At 42.7% G+C, this 25,791-nt stretch overlaps 1 protein-coding gene and 1 long non-coding RNA gene across 2 annotated transcripts in view; one reads left to right on the top strand and one right to left on the bottom strand.

Moving 5' to 3' along the window:
• The window catches only part of morc3a (MORC family CW-type zinc finger 3a), a 47,844-nt gene extending 44,161 nt beyond the window's left edge, over window positions 1-3,683 (top strand). The window contains exon 18 of the mRNA XM_078409687.1: window positions 1,487-3,683. Within this exon, the coding sequence (XP_078265813.1) occupies window positions 1,487-1,682 (196 nt within the window). The 3' untranslated portion in view covers window positions 1,683-3,683. The remainder of the gene's footprint in view (window positions 1-1,486) is intronic.
• LOC144598993 (uncharacterized) overlaps window positions 1-25,791 on the bottom strand; it is a 54,521-nt gene that overhangs the window by 19,541 nt on the left and 9,189 nt on the right. The gene's annotated exons all lie outside the window — the stretch shown is intronic.

The raw sequence follows: 25,791 nt of genomic DNA, 5'->3' as shown, positions 1-25,791 counted from the left end.
TTACAGAAGCCAATTAATGGACAAATCTGCACTTTTTTTGAATGTGGGAGGAAACAGGAGAAAACCCACACGGTCACGGGGAGAACATACAACATAGTCAGGATCGAACTCGGGTATCTGGCGCTGTAAGGCAGCATCTCAACTGCTGCACCACCGTGCCGTCTATAGTGGCTGATTGTCGATGTTGGGATGTGGATGGCAAACGTTTATTAAAACAGGATGGGTTGTGATTCAACAGGTTCAAAGGTGGGGCTGATGAATAGCAAGAGTTAGTAGTACTTAGCAAGGGCAGGCAACGAGGAAGTGCAAGAATTCTGAATTAACTGGAGAGAGCAGGTACAAGGCAATGCACATTTGCAAATTAATTATGGGTAAATTAGCACAAAATGTGAAATAATCATAGCTTGAGGTTGTGCAGCTGTTAGAGCTGTTGCCTCACAAGCTGGGTTCAAACTTCTGGTGCTGTCTTTGAGGAGTTTTTCAAGTGATGTGTCGGTTTCCTCAACGTGTTCTGGTTTCTTCCAATGATGTGCAAAATGGTAGGTTCACTGGTCGCTGTGAAATTGATTTATTAATAAGAATTGACAAATGAATAAATGCTTCAAGCTTGATTAGTTGGACGTCAGCTCTGAGTTACATTGAGTTCCTCAGTTGAATAATTTTTATCCATTTGCATGTTCCTACTCTACCAAATTTATACACGTGAACTATAAATATTTCTAAAATAGGAAGCCATTATAATCACCAGGATGTTTGCTATTCAAAAGTTTTTCTTTGGTTTGATACCATTGAAAATAGGCAGTGGTGGCACAGCGGTAGAGTTGCTGCTTTACAGCACCAGAGACCCCTGTCGATCCTGACTATGGGTGCTGTCTATATGGAGGTTGTTCGTTCTCCCCATGACCGCGTGGGTTTTCTCCGAGATCTTCCTCCCACATTCCAAAGACTTATAGGTTTGTAGGTTAATTGGCTTGGTAAAATTGTGAAAAATTGTCCTAGTGTGTGTAGGATAGTGTTAAGGTGTGGCGGTCGTTGGTCGGCACGGACTCGGCAGGCCGAAGGGCCTGTTTCGGCGCTGTATCTCTAAACATAGAAACCAGGTGCAGGAGAAGGCCCTTCGAGCCAGCCCCGCCATTCAATATGATCATGGCTGATCATCTAAAATCAATACCCCGTTCCAGCCTTCTCCCCATATCCCCTGATTCCCTTAGCCCTAAGAGCTAAATCTAACTCTCTCTTGATAAAACTGAACTAAAGTTATATTAATGCAGATTTTGCTCCTGTAAACTGTAACACTGGAATAATTTAATATTTGATCTGAAAAACAAAAGATTTTTACAGTTGCATCTTGCAATAGATGTAATTTGGGGCATTCCTTCAGTGGTAGCTTCATCAAAACCATGCAAGGAAGGTTCTCTCTACTGTTATTGCACTACACGGAATGATGTTACAACTAATATAGGAACATGTTTTGTCCTGTTTACAGTGTGGAACTCAAGTCTCTACGGATTGATGTTGCACAGCTTCTGCAAAGTATTATACCTGAACTGGACTTGGAACAAATAAATTACGATTCAAATGTTGTTGATGAGATTTTGAGCCAGATGGTCTCTACCGATGCTGCCGATGCACCTTTGCAACTTGACGGTCATCTCCTGCTTAGTGATCAAGATGCAATGTGAAGAAATTAGATGGATTACATAACAAAGCCAATAGAAGGTATCACAAAAAAGCTGGAGTAATTCAGCAGGTCAGGCAGCATTTCAGGAGAGAAGGAATGGGTGATGTTTCGGGTTGAGACCCTTCTTCAGACTGATCAGTCGGGTCCAGCTTTTTTTGACACCTTTAATTTGTACCAGCATCTGCAGTTATTTTCCTAACAAAGCCAATAGACTTGATAAACCAGATCTTAAAGTGAAGCAGACAATGCACTTCTGTAATGAAAATGATTTATCCTCTGATTTTACATTAGATCTAAAATGTTAATTTCTTCACATTCTCGTTTGGTAAACAGTTGATGCCCCAAGAAGCCTATTGGAGCAGTTTGTCGCATGGAAATGGAAATGATTCATTTGCAGTAAACAGTTCAAACTAGAATTAGAATACTCTTGGAGGGGGAAAAAAAATTGCAGGTGCTGGAAATCTGAAGGCAGAAAAACAGTTAATATTTCAGGTTAATGATAAGGCATGGGTCTGAAACAGTAACTGTGCTGCCAGACGAGCTGAGTATTCCCAGTATCTCCTGCTTCTTTTACTGCATGTTTAGGTAGAGAGTTTCAGTTCATGTCGTGCTTGCAGTGCCGATTTGATGAGCTGCATGTAGCTCAATTTTTTTCCCTCAAGATCTCACAGAACTTTTGCTGTAAATGGACATGGCATAATATTTAGCAGGTCATTAAGCCAGTGGAATAATAATCGCAATTAACTGTTTCATCCATTGGAAATTAATTTGCACTGCTCAATGACTGTCAAGTTTCATTCATCCAAGATATTTTTGTATTGAAGGAAATGCAGTTTATGCACAGTGCAGAATGCCAGTTAATTTCCTTTCTGCGAATGAAACTATTAAAACAGCGAAGTACAAAGGTTAAACTTATATATAGGTATATTGTACATTTTGAAAAATAAATATTCCAAATTAATTGACACAAACAATGTGGGTATATAAAGTGAGTTAAAGTAACCATTACCCAGTTCTTTTTTCCCGATTGCTTTATATTTTTTGACATTTACTGCGATATTTTTATTGTTCTGTGGGTTTGTAAATAATGCATGTACAATTGATTGCGGCATTGTCTACCATTTATGAACATTGTGAAGCAAAGTTTACTTCAGTTACAATATTGTGTTGTTCAGGGACAATATATAGTCAATATTCAGGATGGTACGTATAAACTCTTTGTTTTGATTATTTCTCTCATTTAATGCCTTTGTACTTGCTGGGAGTTCTCTTATTATCTCATCTTTAGCCTGTAGTGCTTGCAGGCTGTTCATTTATGGAATGTACCCAGTCAGATCTCTCCTTAACTGTTTTCACACTGTCATATCCATTATTTCAGCATGGGATTTCCAGTGCTTTCAGTATCAGTGGCTTGGCATGTTCATTCTTCCATGAAGCCATGAGTTTTCAGCTCAATAATATGCCATAATTTACCAATGGAAAAGTAGGTTGTGCAACTGTTTACTGATCAATATTTTTTTGCTAGAAATCACCATGTTCTAAGGACAGAAGGTTTTGAGTTTAGGCTCTCCCGTGACTTGTCCTTGATTCAAGTATTAGAAACCAACCAGTGTCTAATATCGTGTCTTCCAATAACAATTCAAAATCCTCAGTAGAAGCAGGAGAGAGAGTAATTCTATGCAATGTATTGTATTGCATGGAATGATCATAAAATGTAACTTCAGTTCGATTTTGGGTGGCCTAAAAAACGTTCTTTCCACGCATACAAAAAAAAACAATTTGTCATGCATGAATTGAAAATTTCCATGATGTTATTAGACTTTCGAGGACGGTATTGCCCTGTCATTTGTGTGACCAAGATGATGACTGCTAACATTCAGCTTGAATTCTGACATTAAGCTGCCCTGCATTGGCAGAAATAGACTGTTCAGTTGTGACTTTGACGTTCAAGTGAACATGTTGTAACTCGAGATAGACACAAAATGCTGGAGTAACTCAGCGAGACAGGTAGCATCTCTGGAGAGATCCTTCTGGCCCGCTGAGTTACTCCAGCATTTTGTGTCTTCGGTTTAAACCAGCATCTGCAGTTCCTTCCTACACATACTGTAACTCAAGGCCTCATTTAGGCAAGTCAACTCTTCAGGCAAATGGATCTTGGACTCTTACTATGTGCTGTTTATAAGTTGACGAGCAAGAGATATGGAATGTCAGTGAAGGGTGATTCATCTAGGAAATAAACTCCTTCTGGAGCACTATGTCTTCCCACTAATTACTTGTACAAAGTCTTTACTCAACCTCTGTCATGCCCAACCAACCATGCTTCCTCTTTGAATGTAAAGTTGGAAATGACTGTTGCCATTTATACTAGTTTAGACTGTTAGATTTCTGTATCGGGCCAGGTTTTGAATTCCAGTCTTAAACTATTTCCTTTTGAATTTACAGAAGTTGTCTTAATTTTTTATTAAATCAATTTATGAAGTTGAAGCGATGCCAGCCAGCACTGCTGCATTTCTTGCCGATCCCTCGTTGCCCTGAAAAAAAAGCCACATTGGTCTACTGCAACTCAAGTGGTGGAAGTGTTTCAATCTTACAGTTGGTCGGGTGTTCCAGAACATTGTTGCAGCAACAATGAATGTCTGAAGGAATGACCATTTCCAAGCGTGATGGCATACACCTTCATGGGGAATTTGGAGATGAAGACGGTCTTTTGCTCCTGCTGGCATTATTCCTCTATTTGGTGGAAGTCCTGAATTAGTGGCGCCAAAATATTCTTGGCAAGTTGCTCCGGCACATTGTACACATAACCATAGAATAATTATGGTGGGAGTTATTCATTATTGTCTAGAAGGAAAAATTATTTGGCCAAAATTGGATGGGATTTAATTTGGCCAATATTGGTGCGTAGATTTAAAGTCAAAGCAATGGGGAATAATGTTTCACTTAAGATATGGAAGCATCTGTAAAACCATTCCCTTTCTGCAGATCAATTTAACCAATCCTATTTATTCAATTGCTGGAGTTACTCCAGCATTTTGTGCATACCTTTGATTTAAACCAGCATCTGCAATTCTTTCCTCTACATCCTACCTATTTATTCGAATGTACGTTAAAGTATTGGATGGTATTAATCTTTTACAATGACTTAACCTTTGGTACATGTTTCTCCATGTGGAATAATGAACAAAGAAAATGTGCTAATCCAGCACATCTTTTGCTTGGATAGAGAAATAGCTTCTGTTTATTTGGATTTCCCAATAAAATATGAAATTCATTTGGAGATTATTATTGGGAATCATGCATACTTTAGCTTAACCCCAGAAAGGAAAAAGAGGTGTTTTAACAAAAACAAGGATGGTTTAAAAGTGGGCATTGTAAACTGGGATAGGGATGAAATGAGCAGCAGTGGAAATCTACACTGTTTGATTTAAAAACATAACTGCAGATGCTGGTTTATACCAAAGTTAGACGAATAGTTCTGGATTAACTCAGCGGGTCAGGCAGCATCTCTGGAGGACAAAAAAATGGGTGACGTTTCGGGTCGGGACATTCCTGAAACATCACCCATCCGTTTTCTCCAGAGATGCTACCTGACCAGCTAAGTTACTTCAGTACTTTGTGTCTATCTTAATTTTGATTTCCTCACTTGGGGTGGCCCAGATGAAAGCAACAGGCGTTGCAGAAACAGGCGTTTCCCTACAAACCTCGTAGCCCTTGCTCTCACAAACAGAACTACAACATGCAGTGAAGGTTGAGATTTAAGATTACTGCAAGTTCTAAATTAAGAAAGTCGTCATGCTGCAATCCCATTCCTATCTTTTCCAACTCTTCTCAGACAGGTGTCGAAATCTCGACTCCGAGTAAGGCTCTTGACGCACACAAATCGCGTGGTCGTCAGACTAACTTTATTTTACTCGCATACCCTTTTTTTTTAGTCAGGCTAGGCTAACAAACTCCAAAGATTAACGGTAAATACAGCATATTTATACATTTAAGTAAGCAAGTTTTATGTATTTACTTGCAATGCAAACCTTAACCTTGCAAAGTAACCTTGGGTGCAGTTGCCAAAGCAGATGAAGTAGTATCAGTGGTTACTTACCAAGTGCTGCATTTTCCAATGGCAGTGGCTAATGTTAATCACACATTCATCACCATTCAATGGTTCTCGGGTATTTTGACAAAGTGATGGTAGCCACTGTATTTTAATAAACATATGGCATTTTTCAAAGTCTAATTTTTTACATTTTGGTCTGAAAATTTGAAATGGCCAGTCATAAAATGCTTTGAATGTATTTTTACCGTATTGGCTGTGTAATAGTTATCTTTCGGTTCTATGTGACCTCTTCAATTCTTGAGGAAATGTTTAGCAGAAACTTTTGATAAAATACAACCAACGAGCATGAAGAGTTTTATCAATGCATGTAATATATGAGCATTGGTTAATATTTTGTTCATTATTGTAAAGAGAATCTATGTGATTTAGTAACATTAAAACTTACATTTCTGCAAAGCTTTTTAATTTGAGACAATATTGAGAGAATTGATCTCATGTGAATGTAGACACAAAATGCTGGAGTAACTCAGCGGGACAGGCAGCATCTCTGGAGAGAAGAAGTGGGTGACATTTCGGGTTGAGACCCTTCTTCAGACCGATACAAGCCGAAACGTCACCCATTTCTTCTCCAGAGATGCTACCTGTCCCGCTGAGTTAAACCAGCAACAGCGGTTCTTTCTAACCCGTGAATGTATATCATTTTGTAAAGATGATTTTAAATTGAAAATTATGTACATAAAGAGTTTTATACTTTGCCTTGCTGAATAAATTTCCACTTTTAGACTTTTGACAGTCTATTGTGTTGTGTTTGAGACAGAAAATTATTTCTCAGCTGTTTAAACATTTACCTGGAGGCACAAGAGACTCCAGATGCGGGAATTTGCAGCAATAGAGAGCTGCTTGAGGAACTCAGTGGGTCAGGCAACATCAACGGAGGGAAATGGTCAGTTGACTTTTCTGGTAGACACACTTTATCTGGACTAGATTAGATCTTGACCTGAAACATCAACTGTCAAATTTTCTCCACAGAGGCTGCCTGACCTGCTGAGTTGCTTCAGCAGCTCTTCTTTCTTAATTAAACTTACCTTCGGCCTGGATAATATGGATGCGGAGAGGACGTTTCCACAAGCTGGAGAGTCTAGGACCAGAGGCCATAGCCTCAGAATAAATGGATGTACCTTTTAGAAAGGAGATGAGGAATTTCTTTAGTCAGAGAGTGGTGAATCTGCGGAATTCATTGTCACATAAGGTTGTGCAGGCCAAGTCAATGGATATTTTTAAGGCATAGATTGACAGATTCTTGATTAGTAAGGGTGTCAGGGGTTATGGGGAGAAGGCAGGAGAATGGGGTTGAGGAAAAAAAAGATAGGTCAGCCATGATTGAATGGCAGATTCAACTTGATGAGCCGAATGGGCTAATTCTGCTCTTGTAACGTATGAACTTATAAATGTACAACTGGTATCTAGGGATGCCGCTCTTTATGTACTTATTCCCGATAATGCCAATTTTTGGTTAGCCATGGGGATTAGTTTAGCCTTTGGTACATCACGTTGCTGAATATTTCAGTTTCAATTTCTTCCTTGATCTCTTTTGTCTCTGCCTACCAGTATTTAATTTATTACCGTCATAATTAGGTCTGGATCCTTTTACCAACATTCGCTCTGTCCACCTCTGCAAGTTAAAACATGCTTGCTTTCTTTTCCAGTTCTGATGATGAGTCATTTTGAAATGTTGACTCTGTATCTCTTCCTTGACTGCCTAAGGGTAGGTGCAGGAGGAGGCCCTTCGAGCCAGCACCGCCATTCAATGTGATCATGGCTGATCATTCTCAATCAGTACCCCGTTCCTGCCTTCTCTCCATACCCCCTGACTGCTATTCTTAAGAGCTCTATCCAGCTCTCTCTTGAATGCATTCAGAGAATTGGCCTCCACTGCCTTCTGAGGCAGAGAATTCCACAGATTCACAACTCTCTGACTGAAAAAGTTTTTCCTCATCTCAGTTCTAAATGGCCTACCCCCTATTCTTAAACTGTGGCCCCTTGTTCTGGACTCCCCCAACATTGGGAACATGTTTCCTGCCTCTAACATGTCCAACCCCTTAATAATTTTATACGTTTCGATAAGATCTCCTCATCCTTCTAAATTCCAGTGTATACAAGCCTAGTCGCTCCAGTCTTTCAACATATGATAGTCCCGCCATTCCGGAATTAACCTAGTAAACCTACGCTGCACGCCCTCAATAGCAAGAATATCCTTCCTCAAATTTGGAGACCAAAACTGCACACAGTACCCCCCAGGTGCGGTCTCACTAGGGCCCTGTACAACTGCAGAAGGACCTCTTTGCTCCTATACTCAACTCCTCTTGTTATGAAGGCCAACATTCCATTGGCTTTCTTCACTGCCTGCTGTACCTGCATGCTTCCTTTCAGTGACTGATACACTAGGACACCCAGATCTCGTTGTACGTCCCCTGTTCCTAACTTGACACCATTCAGATAATACTCTGCCTTCCTATTCTTACCACCAAAGTGGATAACCTCACACTTATCCACATTAAACTGCATCTGCCATGCATCCGCCCACTCACACAACCTGTCCAAGTCACCCTGCAACCTCATAGCATCTTCCTCACAGTTCACACTGCCACCCAGCTTTGTATCATCGGCAAGTACTTTTAGCATCTAGTTTTTTTAGTTTAGTTTAGAGATGCAGCGTGAAAATAAGTCCTTCGGCCCACCGAGTCCATGCCGAACAGCAATCCCCGCAAACGTAAACTATCCTACACACACTAGAGACAATTTACAATTTTACCAAGCCAGTTAACCTGCAAACCTCTACGTCTTTGGAGTGCGGAAGGAAACAGGTGCTCCCGGAGAACGTACAAACTCGTACCGGCAAACACCTGTGGTCAGGATTGAACCTGGATACAATACAATACAATACAATATATCTTTATTGTCATTGTACAGGGGTACAACGAGATTGGGAATGCACCTCCCATACGATGCAATAATTTAATTAGCTAGTCAGTATTAATTTAAACAATCCAATGAAACAAATTAACAGTTTTAAAACAGAATACTGTTCTCAGGTGTAAAACAGAACTCAGGGTGATAGTGGAGGACAGGTGCGGGCCCATTCTCACTGCCTGCGGTCGTTCCAGCAGGAAGTCCAGGATCCAGTCACATAATGACGAGCTGAGGCCTAGCTGGTGGAGTTTGGTGATGAGCTTGTGGGTTGTTAGGTTAATGGACCACTATAAATTGCCCCTAGGGCTGGTGGGTGGCAGGAAAATTATGCCCAGGTGAGAAAGCGACTAGGTTACAGGGAAATAAGTGGAGGAATGGGAATAAACGGATCACTCTCCAAGATCCAGCCTAGACCCAATCTTCCGAATGCTCTCCTGCTATTTCATACAAAGATGGAAAAAAAATGCATAACTGCCCTTTGCTATGTTGTGACATAGAAGGTTGCTGTGTGCAATAGGCTGCTGGCACTCACACATTACATGTAAAGTGATTTTGAATGCATGACATTGTAAAACCCGCAACATGCAAAGCAAGGTCTTCATATAAATTTGCTTGAAATAAATGCACGTTCTTGGTTCCAAATCAGGTGTTAAGCGGATGACAGTATTTCACTCGGAAGGTCTCAATAAAAAAGTTATGCAATTTCATGAACAAATTAATTGGGAGATTGCAACTTGGAATCAAATGGCTACCATTAGAATGGGTGTCATGACAATACATAGATATAACTAAAACCGAAACTATACACCAAAATATAAATACAAAATTTACATTGACACACCCACGATAGGAAGGCAGTCCATAATTTTGCGTAATATATTCAAAACTGAAGAGGAAGTACTGCATAAATTAGAACAATACAGCACAGGAACAGGTCTTCAACCCTTGACCACTGCACATACTAAGTATCAATCCAATGTAAACTAATCCCATGTGTCAGCATGTTGACTATATCCTTCCATCCCTACCCGTTTGTGTGCTTATCTAAATACCTTTTAGGTCTTTATTGCATTTTATATCCAATAGTGCCAAAATTTGTTGCATGATCAAGTGAACATAATTCAACAAGTCCACAAATGAGCTTCCCGCTTTCCAAAAGAACGAGGCCAATTGGTGATGTACTCAATGCATTAGATATTTTGCAGAATCTTCTGATTATTTTGCTGTAACAGGCATCTGGGACGTGGATGGTGGTAGGTTTTCCACTCGATGAAAGATTGCACTTTGGTCTGCCTTAAACCCGTTGTCCTTTCAGTGTAAGGAATCATTCACAAGTGAATGCTATTGATCGGCACTTTCCAAGGTGCTGGAGTATGTGCTGAGAGATGCACTCTAGCTTGGAGCAGCCACTGCAAAAAGTCTTTGGGGAAGGATCAAAGTCCGAAGTTCTGCTACCACTGGACTCAGAGGGGTTGTGACCTGTGCCCGGTCTCTACCAGATATGCACACAGAACATAGAGCAGCACAGCGCAGGAACAGGCCCTTCAGCCCACAATGCCTATGCCTGCACGTGATGCATATCCCTCCAATCTCTGCATATCCATGTGCCTATCCAAAAGCTTGTTAAACACCACTAGCATATCTGCCCCCACCACAGCCCTGGCAGCACATTCCAGTGGCATCCAACACCCTCTCTAAACAAACTTGTCCCACACAGCTCTGCGCCTGCGCTGCCCTCACAGCTGCGGCTTACCTGCAGTCCGTCTGTCTTTGTGTTTTTATGTTGTTTTTTTGTCTTGATTGTAGTGTAAATGTGATGTCGTTTTTTTGGGGTTGTGTACAATGGGGGGGGGGGGGGGGAACGGGAACTGTAAATATAAAATTGTCTCTTCCGAACGGAGACGCGACCTGCAGCCTCCCATTGGCCAAACCCCTGGAGCTGGCGGCCTCCACCTGGGACTCGCCTGTGGAGGCTCCGGCCACATGGACGTCGGAAGCTCGCAGCCCCCTGCCCTGGGTGGGGGCCGACATCGGGAGCTCCGGCATCGGCAGCGTCTTTGCCCGCCCCGAATCGCGGGGCTGGGGTCGGCCCGCCGCGAACCTTTCACCGTCCGGCGCCGCCTGAAATAGGCCGCGGGATTTTCTCCGCCCGGCGGGGGCTTCAATGTCGGGAACCACGACCGCCCCGACGGGCAGCGGCGGCGTCTTCTACCGCCCCGAATCGCGGGGCTTGGGTCGGCCCGCCGCGGACCTTTCACCGTCCGGCGCGGCCTGGAACGTGGCAACATCAACAGCCTGACCGCCGGAGAAGACGGTAGGGGAAGAGAAAAGACATTCTGGCCTTCCATCACAGTGAGGAAGGGACTGGAGGAGACTCACTGTGATGGATGTTTCTTTTTATTTGATGTTGGTTTATGATTGTGTGTGTTATCGCTTATTTTTATTGCTCTTATTGTTGGACTGTGGGTAATCTTTAATTTCCCTACACATTTATGTGTATGTGACAAATAAACTTGACTTGACTTGGATAGCTTCTAAAACTCATCCGGGTATACTATTTAAAGAGGAAAGATGAGTGGCATTGATGCTTTGTACGAGAATGTATTGACTTGATAGTACAATGAATTTAGTGAAAGACGCGCACTGATTGCATTTACTATATAATGAATAAAGTATACTTTGATATATTTTTTTAAATCCCATGACAATGTTTGCATACTTGTAACACTTGTTTCAAAGGAAGACGGTGGCACAAATGCAAATCTGAGAAGAGCACTCATGACTGGGCCTGCAGTTTGAAGGTCCACATTAGTTGTTTCATTCGGTAAAATAATGGCGTTTCAAACGAGATTTGCCACTGAACAAATGGCACAAGACGCCTTGAAGATAAAACAAAAAAGTATAAACTCTAAGAGGGTGGATAAGAATGAAAATTTTGAAAAGGAGACAAGATGGGATAGGAAAGAGCTGTTCTAAAAGAAAGAAGTGTCTAAAAATAGTCAAAGAAGGTGCCATGAGCTATTTCTTGCCATCGCCACCTTATCTTGTGCAGGTTGCAAAATACAGCTGGTTCCAAGTCTCGACCCAAAACATCAAATCATACCTTTGCCTCCACAGATGCTGCCTGACCCACTTGAGTTCTTTCAGCAGTTCATTTTTTGTACTCGCCCTGTTACACTTCCACACTTGGGAAACCCGATATGATGAGGGACAGCAAAAGATACCGCAAAATGTCAAATGCATTAAGTCACATCACAAAAAGCTGCAGCCTTGGGAAGAAGGACCAGCGTGCAGACTAGCTGAATCGTGTTCACTTGGCATCCAACAAATTTGATGAATATAAATATCGATCTTTTTTTTAGATTTAGATTTTTTTTAGATTTAGAGATACAGCGCAGAAACAGGCCCTTCGGCCCACCGGGTCTGCGCCGCCCAGCGATCCCCGCACACTAACACTATCCTAATACTAGGGACAATTTTTTTAAACATTTGTCCAGCCAATTAACCGACATACCTGTAGGTCTTTGGAGTGTGGGCGAAAACCGAAGATCTCGGAGAAAACCCACGCAGGTCACGGGGAGAACATACAAACTCCGTACAGACGACGCCCTTAGTCAGGATCGAACCTGAGTCTCCGGCGCTGCATTCGCTGTAAGGCAGCAACTCTACTGCTGCGCCACCGTGCCCCTCGATCTCTAATATGAATGTAGTATTTTCTCCAATCCATTGATTTGTGCTTCGTCTCTGCTGCAGCTTTGAATAATATGCAAAATAAAATCCCACCTTTCTATTCTGGTGTGCCAAATATAAGCTTTTAATTTGCATTTTGGTAATAATAATCCCAAGTTTCAAATTTAGCTGTACATATGTTCCAGCAAGACATCCATTCTAATGATGGCCAGCAGAGTCTCTGGAATCAGAAGCCAGTGTATAATGTTTATTTTCCTCATTGGTTCCCAACTAATTTGTCAAACAAACAAGAAGAACAAAACAAAACAAGAGCAACATCCCAAAAGCGGTAATTTTCAGAGGAGCTGAAGACGAGACAATACAATACAATACAATACAATATATCTTTATTGTCATTGTACAGGGGTACAACGAGATTGGGAATGCACCTCCCATACGATGCAATAATTTAATTAGCTAGTCAGTATTAATTTAAACAATCCAATGAAACAAATTGTAACAGTTTTAAAACAGAATACTGCAAGGCAGAAACTTTACCACTGTGCCGCCCTACAAGAAAGTGCAAATGCTGGCATCTGAAGCAAATTCTAAAACAAGACCTGTTTTTTTTTGTCACCCTGCAGCCTCGTAGCATCCTCATCGCAGCTCACACTGCCACCCAGTTTTGTGTCATCTGCAAACTTGGAGATGTCACATTTAATTCCCACATCTAAATCGTTAATATATATTGTAAATAACTGGGGTCCCAGCACCAAGCCTTGCGGCACCCCACTAGTCGCTGCCTACCATTCTGAAAAGCATGTTAATTCCTACTCTTTGCTTCCCGTCTCCCAACCAGTTCTCTATCCATGTCAATACCCTACCTCCAATACCACGTGCTCTAATTTTGCATACTGATCTCTTGTCAAAAAATTCCAGAAGATTAGTCAAGCATGATTTCCTCTTCATAAATCCATGCTGACTTTGACTGATCCTGTCACTGCTTTCCAAATGAGCTGCTATAATATCATCCATTCTCTCCAGAGATACTGCCGGTTTCTTTTTTAAATTACAACTAAAATTCATTTTTGAAGTAAAATAAAAAATCCCCCCCCAAAAGATGCTGCCTGACCGTCTGAGTTCCTCCAGCACTTTGTTTGTTACTAAAAAGGCATCCGACAGTCGTGAGGGTGTAACTTCATATATAGCTTCACATTGTAAGTGATATTTATTTCTGTTTACTGCGATCCGACATGAATTAATCATTCGCTAATTACTCCACACAATACTGTGCAGCAATAGGACTCAAGATTTCAATACCAATGTCAATACAATCCACCAACACAAATAGGAACCAATTCATGGATTGACAATCGCATATCATTATTGCAAAATTCATAGTATCTGACTATAATCATTAACTAGGGGTCTCTGCTACTTCAGTGGGAGGCATCAAAAACAACAGCAATTTTTTTTTAATACAAAGTCATCCTTGGTGGTTAGCATAACTACAACAAAGTCAGGTGGACACAAAATGCTGGAGTAACTCGGGGGGTCAGGCAGCATCTCAGGAGAGAAGGAATGGGTGACATTTCGTGTCCACAACAAAGTCAGTTCACACATCCACTGACAGAGCAAGTTACATCTTAAGAAAGACTGAAAGCTCTGAAAGACAGCACACTGACCCACACTATTGATGTGAATGTCAAAGGGCCATGCCTGACAAATCCAACATCTCATGTTGTTGGCAAACGAGATAGGTAGCTATCCCACATAAAAACAGTCCACAACAATCCATTAGTTAAGCTCAGGAGAAAACAAGTCATGCAACAAACAAATGTGACAATAGTCTGATCATTATTCCCAAATGGTGTCTGCATGCCTTGGCTTTGTATTAGCATAGCTATGTGCTTACAGGTTAAGAATGCCATTAATTGCAATCTAATCATGTGCAACCTCTACATTTTTAAACAGTCATAGACACTGGAATGTTATTCGCAGTCACAGTCTCACAACATAATAAGAGATTTTATTTTCTGGTGCTTTATATTAGTGGCATGGTGGCGCAGTGGTGAGTTGCCGCCTTACAGAGGCAGAGACCTGGGTTCGATCCTGACTACGGGTGCTATCTGTATGGAGTTTGTTCGTTCTCCTATGACCTGCTTGTGTTTTCTCCGGGTGCTCTGGTTTCTGCTCACACTCCAAAGACATACATGTTTGTAGGCTAATTGGCTTGGTAAAATTGTAAATTGTGCCTAGTGTGTGTAGGAAAGCGCTAGTGTCAATAGTCAATAGTCAATAGTCGTTTATTTGTTACATACACATAAATGTGTAGTAAAATGAAACATTACCCGCAGTTGAACAATAAGACCAATAAGATTAATCAATAAAAATGCAATAACACATACAATCACAACTAACACCAAACAAAAAGAAACATCCATCACAGTGAGTCTCCTCCAGTCCCTCCTCACTGTGATGGAAGGCCAGAATGTCTTTTTCTCTTCCCTGCCGTCTTGTCCTGCGGTCAGGCTGTTGGAGTTGCCACGTCGGGGCGGTCGGGGCTCCCGATATTGAAGCCCCCGCTGGGCGGTGAAAGGTCAACGGCCTATTTCAGGCCGCGCCGGACGGTGAAAGGTCCGTGGCGGGCCGACCCAAGCCCCGCGATTCGGGACGGGCGAACACGCTGCCGCCGCCGCTGCCGGAGCTCCCGATGTCGGCCCCCATCCAGGGGCCTGCGGGCTTCCGACGTCCACGCGGCCCGCGCCGGAGCCTCCGGAGACGAGTCGCAGCCGCGCCCGCAGCATCCGCAGGCAGCCAGCGCCGCAGGTGGTGAGTCCGCGCCGCGGGCTCTGCGAACCAGAGACCCAGGTGTTCCCAGGTGCATGGCCGGTGGTAGGCCGCAACGGGAACGGAGACACGACACAGAACAAAGGTCGCGTCTCCGTTCTGGAGAGAGAATGTTACAGTTCCCGTTCCCTCCCACCCCCCCACCAAACATAACATACAACACTACATCATATTAAACTACAATTCAGACAAAAACAACAAAAAACACAAAAGACAGACGGACTGCAGGCAAGCCGCAGCTGCGACGGCAGCGCTGCGGGGATCACTGGTAGGCACGGACTCGGTGGGCCTGTTTCCACGCTTTTTTTTCTAAAGTAAACTAAACCTTCCCACTGCTTTCCTTGGATAGGGAGACCTCAGTACTCCCATGGGTCCGACCATTCACTCTCCATAACCTAGTCTTATTACTTCTGCCAAAATGCATCACCTTACACTAATCAGGATTACATTTCATATACTACTGACTATTATTCTGCCCATCTTATCAACTCATCAAATTATTGTATTGCTCAAGATTGTCCTTCTCACTATCAATAATATGTTTGATTTTAGACAATAGGTGCAGGAGTAGGCCATTCAGCCCATCGAGCCAGCACCGCCATTCAATGTGATCATGGCTGATCATTCACAATCAGTACCCTGTTCCTGCCTTATCCCCGTACCCCCTGACTCCACTATCATTAAGAGGTCTATCTAGCTCTCTCTTGAAAGCATCCAGAGAATTGGCCTCCACTGTCTTCTGAGGCAGAGAATTCCACAGATTTGCATCTCTCTGAGTGAAAAGGTTTTTCCTCATCTCCGTTCTAAATGGTCTACCCCTTATTCTTAAACTGTGGCCCCTGGTTCTGGACTCCCCCAACATTGGGAACATGTTTCCTGCCTCTAACGTGTCCAATCCCTTAATAATCTTATAATAATAATAATAATAATCCATTTATTTTATATAGCGCCTTATCACATGCTCAAAGCGCTTTACAAAAACAATTAACATAGAAACAAACAGACAAACTATCCTGACGGAAAAGCGGCCAATACTCAACGCCAGCGTCCTCTCACGTCAGGGTCCGGCAGTAGACATTAAAAAGCACAAGACACACAGATATAATTTTTTACACAAAACAGCCATCACAGTGATTGCTCTAGGCACACCCTCACTGTGATGGAAGGCAAAGTCTTATCTCCTCCTCATTCTTCTCCCGTGGTGCCACGAGGTGATCGAGCCTCCCAACTTTTTGAAGCCCCCACCGGGCGATGGAAAGTCCCAGGGCCGAGCCGAGCAGACCGATGAAAGTCCTGAGCCCCCACCGGGCGATGGAAAGTGCTGCGGCCGAGCCACGCAGGGCGATGAAAGTCCTGAGCCCCCACCGGGCGATGTAAAGTGCTGCGATCCCCTCCCATCCTTCTAAATTCCAGTGTATACAAACCTAGTCGCTCCAGTCTTTCAACATACGACAGTCCCGCCATTCCGGGAATTAACCCAGTTAACCTACGCTGCACTCCCCCAATAGCAAGAATGTCCTTCCTCAAATTTGGAGACCAAAACTGCACACAGTACTCCAGGTGCAGTCTCACAAGGGTCCTGTACAACTGCAGAAGGACCTCTTTCCTCCTATACTCAACTCCTCTTGTCATAAAGGCCAACATGCCATTAGCATTTTATGTCATCTGCAAACTTACCAATCATATTTCCTACATTCACAATAATTCCACATTAATGTAAACAAGAAACATTAAGGGTCCCATGACCAATCCCTGCGGTAAATCATTGTGGACGTTAAGAGAATTTGTTAAAAATAATGTAGGATAAATGAGTGATTTTGTTGGTCAATATGGGCCCCATGCGTCAAAGGGCAGTTTCTGTGCTGTATTTATGACTATATGGCTATCTAATTAGTTGAAGTTTTACAACACTAAAGAACATTGGTAAACTCACTTGGAAACTCACATATATCCACCGGCTCCAAGCATAGATTGACCTTTTTTGTCCCAAAGAATCCCCTCTTTGCGTTTTTACCTTCTTTAATTGAAGCTGCTAATAAAATATTTGAAGATTTTCCTTCCCCTTGCCCATTAGTACTATTCCACACCCACTCTGCATCATCCCAGTTACTTTCTTAAGAAGCCCCCGTTAATTCTGTATTCCTTAGGTCCTCTCCTGCCTTAACATTCACGCTTACAGGAATAGTTTATGTTACTTTGCAAGACTCCTACTTGTCAGATGTTGACCCACCTGCAAACAGATGCGACCACACAACTTTTCTTAAGTCCTGGCTTATGTTATGGAAATCAAACTTCCCTAAATTCAGGATTATAGTTTCCAGACCTCATTCTCTTTTATAGCTATGTCGGAACATGGAGTTATGATTACTACCTCCAAAATGCTGTTTCACTAGCACTCCAAATATTTGCCTAAAACTTGGTCCAGTGTCATACCTTCACTAGTAAGACTAACTATGTAGGTACAGGTTGGGAAGTTCTCCCAGTAAGGTCACGCATTATATTAAGTGCTGCCAATCCGTGGTAAATAAGTTGGAAACCAGTGCCGCACTGAGCAACTTTGAGGAAGGGTCCCAACCCTAAACATTATCTGTCCATTTTCTGCCACAGATGCTGCCTGACCCACTGAGTTCCTCCAGCCGTTTGTTTTTTGCTCAAGGGTCCGGCATCTGCAGTCTCATGCCTCCACAGTACTGAAGGGGGTGCACTGTCAAAGGATCACCATCTTCACAACAAGATGTTAAATGAAAGCCCCCTCACATATGAGATTGAAGTAAAATATCCTATGATACTATTTTGAGGGGAATATTTTAGGACAATTCAAAAAGGAAGACCTGGCAGGTATTTATTCCTTAATCAATAACCAACATGCTAGTGAAATAGAGTAAAAGTGTAGCAGACAAAATATGTAGGAGAGAACTGCAGATGCTGGTTTTACCAAAGATGGACACAAAATGCTGGAGTAACTCAGCAGGACAGGCTGCATCTCTGGAGAGAAGGAATGGGTGATGTTTTTGGTCGAAACCTTTCTTCAGAGTTACTGTGCAGCAGACTGAACAGCACGTGGTACTGCTGCTGCACAGCTACTTTGATTTGATCCTGACCTCAAGTGTGTAGAGCTTGAATTTCGTGCTTTTCACTGATAAGCGTTCTCTCCGGGTGCCACAATTTTGTTCCACTCCCAAAGATATGTGGGTTGTTAGGTTAATGGACCACTATAAATTGCCCCTAGGGCTGGTGGGTGGCAGGAAAATTATGCCCAGGTGAGAAAGCGACTAGGTTACAGGGAAATAAGTGGAGGAATGGGAATAAACGGATCACTCTCCAAGATCCAGCATAGACTCAATCTTCCGAATGCTCTCCTGCTATTTCATACAAAGATGGAAAAAAAATGCATAACTGCCCTTTGCTATGTTGTGACTTATAGAAGGTTGCTGTGTGCAATAGGCTGCTGGCACTCACACATTACATGTAAAGTGATTTTGAATGCATGACATTGTAAAACCCGCAACATGCAAAGCAAGGTCTTCATATAAATTTGCTTGAAATAAATGCACGTTCTTGGTTCCAAATCAGGTGTTAAGCGGATGACAGTATTTCACTCGGAAGGTCTCAATAAAAAAGTTATGCAATTTCATGAACAAATTAATTGGGAGATTGCAACTTGGAATCAAATGGCTACCATTAGAATGGGTGTCATGACAATACATAGATATAACTAAAACCGAAACTATACACCAAAATATAAATACAAAATTTACATTGACACACCCACGATAGGAAGGCAGTCCATAATTTTGCGTAATATATTCAAAACTGAAGAGGAAGTACTGCATAAATTAGAATAATACAGCACAGGAACAGGTCTTCAACCCTTGACCTCTGCACATACTACGTATCAATCCAATGTAAACTAATCCCATGTGTCAGCATGTTGACTATATCCTTCCATCCCTACCCGTTTGTGTGCTTATCTAAATACCTTTTAGGTCTTTATTGCATTTTATATCCAATAGTGCCAAAATTTGTTGCATGATCAAGTGAACATAATTCAACAAGTCCACAAATGAGCTTCCCGCTTTCCAAAAGAACGAGGCCAATTGGTGATGTACTCAATGCATTAGATATTTTGCAGAATTTTCTGATTATTTTGCTGTAACAGGCATCTGGGACGTGGATGGTGGTAGGTTTGCCACTCGATGAAAGATTGCACTTTGGTCTGCCTTAAACCCGTTGTCCTTTCAGTGTAAGGAATCATCCACAAGTGAATGCTATTGATCGGCACTTTCCAAGGTGCTGGAGTATGTGCTGAAAGATGCACTCTAGCTTGGAGCAGCCACTGCAAAAAGTCTTTGGGGAAGGATCAAAGTCCGAAGTTCTGCTACCACTGGACTCAGAGGGGTTGTGCCCTGTGCCCGGTCTCTACCAGATATGCACACAGAACATAGAGCAGCACAGCGCAGGAACAGGCCCTTCAGCCCACAATGCCTATGCCTGCACGTGATGCATATCCCTCCAATCTCTGCATATCCATGTGCCTATCCAAAAGCTTGTTAAACACCACTAGCATATCTGCCCCCACCACAGCCCTGGCAGCACATTCCAGTGGCATCCAACACCCTCTCTAAACAAACTTGTCCCACACAGCTCTGCGCCTGCGCTGCCCTCACAGCTGCGGCTTACCTGCAGTCCGTCTGTCTTTGTGTTTTTATGTTGTTTTTTTGTCTTGATTGTAGTGTAAATGTGATGTCGTTTTTTGGGGTTGTGTACAATGGGGGTCGGGGGGGAACGGGAACTGTAAATATAAAATTGTCTCTTCCGAACGGAGACGCGACCTGCAGCCTCCCATTGGCCAAACCCCTGGAGCTGGCGGCCTCCACCTGGGACTCGCCTGTGGAGGCTCCGGCCACATGGACGTCGGAAGCTCGCAGCCCCCTGCCCTGGGTGGGGGCCGACATCGGGAGCTCCGGCATTGGCAGCGTCTTTGCCCGCCCCGAATCGCGGGGCTGGGGTCGGCCCGCCGCGAACCTTTCACCGTCCGGCGCCGCCTGAAATATGCCACGGGATTTTCTCCGCCCGGCGGGGGCTTCAATGTCGGGAACCACGACCGCCCCGACGGGCAGCGGCGGCGTCTTCGACCGCCCCGAATCGCGGGGCTTGGGTCGGCCCGCCGCGGACCTTTCACCGTCCGGCGCGGCCTGGAACGTGGCAACATCAACAGCCTGACCGCCGGAGAAGACGGCAGGGGAAGAGAAAAGACATTCTGGCCTTCCATCACAGTGAGGAAGGGACTGGAGGAGACTCACTGTGATGGATGTTTCTTTTTATTTGATGTTGGTTTATGATTGTGTGTGTTATCGCTTATTTTTATTGCTCTTATTGTTGGACTGTGGGTAATCTTTAATTTCCCTACACATTTATGTGTATGTGACAAATAAACTTGACTTGACTTGGATAGCTTCTAAAACTCATCCGGGTATACTATTTAAAGAGGAAAGATGAGTAGCATTGATGCTTTGTACGAGAATGTATTGACTTGATAGTACAATGAATTTAGTGAAAGACGCGCACTGATTGCATTTACTATATAATGAATAAAGTATACTTTGATATATTTTTTAAAATCCCATGACAATGTTTGCATACTTGTAACACTTGTTTCAAAGGAAGACAGTGGCACAAATGCAAATCTGAGAGGAGCACTCATGACTGGGCCTGCAGTTTGAAGGTCCACATTAGTTGTTTCATTCGGTAAAATAATGGCGTTTCAAATGAGATTTGCCACTGAACAAATGGCACAAGATGCCTTGAAGATAAAACAAAAAAGTATAAACTCTAAGAGGGTGGATAAGAATGAAAATTTTGAAAAGGAGACAAGATGGGATAGGAAAGAGCTGTTCTAAAAGAAAGAAGTGACTAAAAATAGTCAAAGAAGGTGCCATGAGCTATTTCTTGCCATCACCACCTTATCTTGTGCAGGTTGCAAAATACAGCTGGTTGGGGAGGCAAGCTTCCAAGTCTCGACCCAAAACATCAAATCATCCCTTTGCCTCCACAGATGCTGCCTGACCCACTTGAGTTCTTTCAGCAGTTCATTTTTTTGTACTCGCCCTGTTACACTTCCACACTTGGGAAACCCGATATGATGAGGGACAGCAAAAGATACCGCAAAATGTCAAATGCATTAAGTCACATCACAAAAAGCTGCAGCCTTGGGAAGAAGGACCAGCATGCAGACTAGCTGAATCGTGTTCACTTGGCATCCAACAAATTTGATGAATATAAATATCGATCTTTTTTTTAGATTTAGATTTTTTTTAGATTTAGAGATACAGCGCAGAAACAGGCCCTTCGGCCCACCGGGTCTGCGCCGCCCAGCGATCCCCGCACACTAACAGTATCCTAATACTAGGGACAATTTTTAAAAACATTTGTCCAGCCAATTAACCGACATATCTGTAGGTCTTTGGAGTGTGGGCGAAAACCGAAGATCTCGGAGAAAACCCACGCAGGTCACGGGGAGAACATACAAACTCCGTACAGACGACGCCCTTAGTCAGGATCGAACCTGAGTCTCCGGCGCTGCATTCGCTGTAAGGCAGCAACTCTACTGCTGCGCCACCGTGCCGCTCGATCTCTAATATGAATGTAGTATTTTCTCTAATCAGATCAAACTTCAACTTCTAATCAAATCAAACTTCAAACTTCAACTTCTAATCAAATCAAACTTCAACTTCTAATCAAATCAAACTTCAAACTTCTAATCAAATCAACTTCAAACTTCAACTTCTAATCAAATCAAACTTCAAACTTCTAATCAAATCAACTTCAACTTCTTATCAAATCGAACTGCAACTTCTAATCAAATCAAACTTCAACTTCTAATCAAATCAAACTTCAAACTTCAACTTCTAATCAAATTAAACTTCAAACTTCTAATCAAATCAACTTCAAACTTCAACTTCTAATCAAATCAAACTTCAAACTTCAACTTCTAATCAAATCAAACTTCAAACTTCAACTTCTAATCAAATCGAACTTCAACTTCTAATCAAATCAAACTTCAAACTTCAACTTCTAATCAAATCAAACTTCAAACTTCAACTTCTAATCAAATCAAACTTCAACTTCTAATCAAATCAAACTTCAAACTTCAACTTCTAATCAAATCGAACTTCAACTTCTAATCAAATCAAACTTCAAACTTCTAATCAAATCAACTTCAAACTTCAACTTCTAATCAAATCAAACTTCAACTTCTAATCAAATCAAACTTCAACTTCTAATCAAATCAAACTTCAACTTCAACTTCTAATCAAATCAAACTTCAAACTTCTAATCAAATCAAACTTCAACTTCTAATCAAATCGAACTTCAACTTCTAATCAAATCAAACTTCAAACTTCAACTTCTAATCAAATCAAACTTCAACTTCTAATCAAATCAAACTTCAAACTTCAAGATTGACCTTTTTTGTCCCAAAGAATCCCCTCTTTGCGTTTTTACCTTCTTTAATTGAAGCTGCTAATAAAATATTTGAAGATTTTCCTTCCCCTTGCCCATTAGTATTATTCCACACCCACTCTGCATCATCCCAGTTACTTTCTTAAGAAGCCCCCGTTAATTCTGTATTCCTGATGTGGGTTGTTAGGTTAATGGACCACTATAAATTGCCCCTAGGGCTGGTGGGTGGCAGGAAAATTATGCCCAGGTGAGAAAGCGACTAGGTTACAGGGAAATAAGTGGAGGAATGGGAATAAACGGCTCACTCTCCAAGATCCAGCATAGACCCAATCTTCCGAATGCTCTCCTGCTATTTCATACAAAGATGGAAAAAAAAGCATAACTGCCCTTTGCTATGTTGTGACTTATGAAGGTTGCTGTGTGCAATAGGCTGCTGGCACTCACACATTACATGTAAAGTGATTTTGAATGCATGACATTGTAAAACCCGCAACATGCAAAGCAAGGTCTTCATATAAATTTGCTTGAAATAAATGCACGTTCTTGGTTCCAAATCAGGTGTTAAGCGGATGACAGTATTTCACTCGGAAGGTCTCAATAAAAAAGTTATGCAATTTCATGAACAAATTAATTGGGAGATTGCAACTTGGAATCAAATGGCTACCATTAGAATGGGTGTCATGACAATACATAGATATAACTAAAACCGAAACTATACACCAAAATATAAATACAAAATTTACATTGACACACCCACGATAGGAAGGCAGTCCATAATTTTGCGTAATATATTCTAAACTGAAGAGGAAGTACTGCATAAATTAGAACAATACAGCACAGGAACAGGTCTTCAACCCTTGACTACGTATCAATCCAATGTAAACTAATCCCATGTGTCAGCATGTTGACTATATCCTTCCATCCCTACCCGTTTGTGTGCTTATCTAAATACCTTTTAGGTCTTTATTGCATTTTATATCCAATAGTGCCAAAATTTGTTGCATGATCAAGTGAACATAATTCAACAAGTCCACAAATGAGCTTCCCGCTTTCCAAAGGAACGAGGCCAATTGGTGATGTACTCAATGCATTAGATATTTTGCAGAATCTTCTGATTATTTTGCTGTAACAGGCATCTGGGACGTGGATGGTGGTAGGTTTTCCACTCGATGAAAGATTGCACTTTGGTCTGCCTTAAACTCGTTGTCCTTTCAGTGTAAGGAATCATTCACAAGTGAATGCTATTGATCGGCACTTTCCAAGGTGCTGGAGTATGTGCTGAGAGATGTACTCTAGCTTGGAGCAGCCACTGCAAAAAGTCTTTGGGGAAGGATCAAAGTCCGAAGTTCTGCTACCACTGGACTCAGAGGGGTTGTGCCCTGTGCCCGGTCTCTACCAGATATGCACACAGAACATAGAGCAGCACAGCGCAGGAACAGGCCCTTCAGCCCACAATGCCTATGCCTGCACGTGATGCATATCCCTCCAATCTTTGCATATCCATGTGCTTATCCAAAAGCTTGTTAAACACCACTAGCATATCTGCCCCCACCACAGCCCTGGCAGCACATTCCAGTGGCATCCAACACCCTCTCTAAACAAACTTGTCCCACACAGCTCTGCGCCTGCGCTGCCCTCACAGCTGCGGCTTACCTGCAGTCCGTCTGTCTTTGTGTTTTTATGTTGTTTTTTTGTCTTGATTGTAGTGTAAATGTGATGTCGTTTTTTGGGGTTGTGTACAATGGGGGGGGGGGGGAAACGGGAACTGTAAATATAAAATTGTCTCTTCCGAACGGAGACGCGACCTGCAGCCTCCCATTGGCCAAACCCCTGGAGCTGGCGGCCTCCACCTGGGACTCGCCTGTGGAGGCTCCGGCCACATGGACGTCGGAAGCTCGCAGCCCCCTGCCCTGGGTGGGGGCCGACATCGGAAGCTCCGGCATCGGCAGCGTCTTTGCCCGCCCCGAATCGCGGGGCTGGGGTCGGCCCGCCGCGAACCTTTCACCGTCCGGCTCCGCCTGAAATAGGCCGCGGGATTTTCTCCGCCCGGCGGGGGCTTCAATGTCGGGAACCACGACCGCCCCGACGGGCAGCGGCGGCGTCTTCGACCGCCCCGAATCGCGGGGCTTGGGTCGGCCCGCCGCGGACCTTTCACCGTGCGGCCTGGAACGTGGCAACATCAACAGCCTGACCGCCGGAGAAGACGGCAGGGGAAGAGAAAAGACATTCTGGCCTTCCATCACAGTGAGGAAGGGACTGGAGGAGACTCACTGTGATGGATGTTTCTTTTTATTTGATGTTGGTTTATGATTGTGTGTGTTATCGCTTATTTTTATTGCTCTTATTGTTGGACTGTGGGTAATCTTTAATTTCCCTACACATTTATGTGTATGTGACAAATAAACTTGACTTGACTTGGATAGCTTCTAAAACTCATCCGGGTATACTATTTAAAGAGGAAAGATGAGTGGCATTGATGCTTTGTACGAGAATGTATTGACTTGATAGTACAATGAATTTAGTGAAAGACGCGCACTGATTGCATTTACTATATAATGAATAAAGTATACTTTGATATATTTTTTTAAATCCCATGACAATGTTTGCATACTTGTAACACTTGTTTCAAAGGAAGACAGTGGCACAAATGCAAATCTGAGAGGAGCACTCATGACTGGGCCTGCAGTTTGAAGGTCCACATTAGTTGTTTCATTCGGTAAAATAATGGCGTTTCAAACGAGATTTGCCACTGAACAAATGGCACAAGACGCCTTGAAGATAAAACAAAAAAGTATAAACTCTAAGAGGGTGGATAAGAATGAAAATTTTGAAAAGGAGACAAGATGGGATAGGAAAGAGCTGTTCTAAAAGAAAGAAGTGACTAAAAATAGTCAAAGAAGGTGCCATGAGCTATTTCTTGCCATCACCACCTTATCTTGTGCAGGTTGCAAAATACAGCTGGTTGGGGAGGCAAGCTTCCAAGTCTCGACCCAAAACATCAAATCATCCCTTTGCCTGCACAGATGCTGCCTGACCCACTTGAGTTCTTTCAGCAGTTCATTTTTTTGTACTCGCCCTGTTACACTTCCACACTTGGGAAACCCGATAT

This window comes from Rhinoraja longicauda, chromosome 12 (assembly GCF_053455715.1).
Source record: "Rhinoraja longicauda isolate Sanriku21f chromosome 12, sRhiLon1.1, whole genome shotgun sequence".
Lineage (NCBI taxonomy): Eukaryota > Metazoa > Chordata > Chondrichthyes > Rajiformes > Arhynchobatidae > Rhinoraja > Rhinoraja longicauda.
Note: the sequence above shows the minus strand (reverse complement) of the source record. Positions and strands in the feature narration are given on the sequence as shown.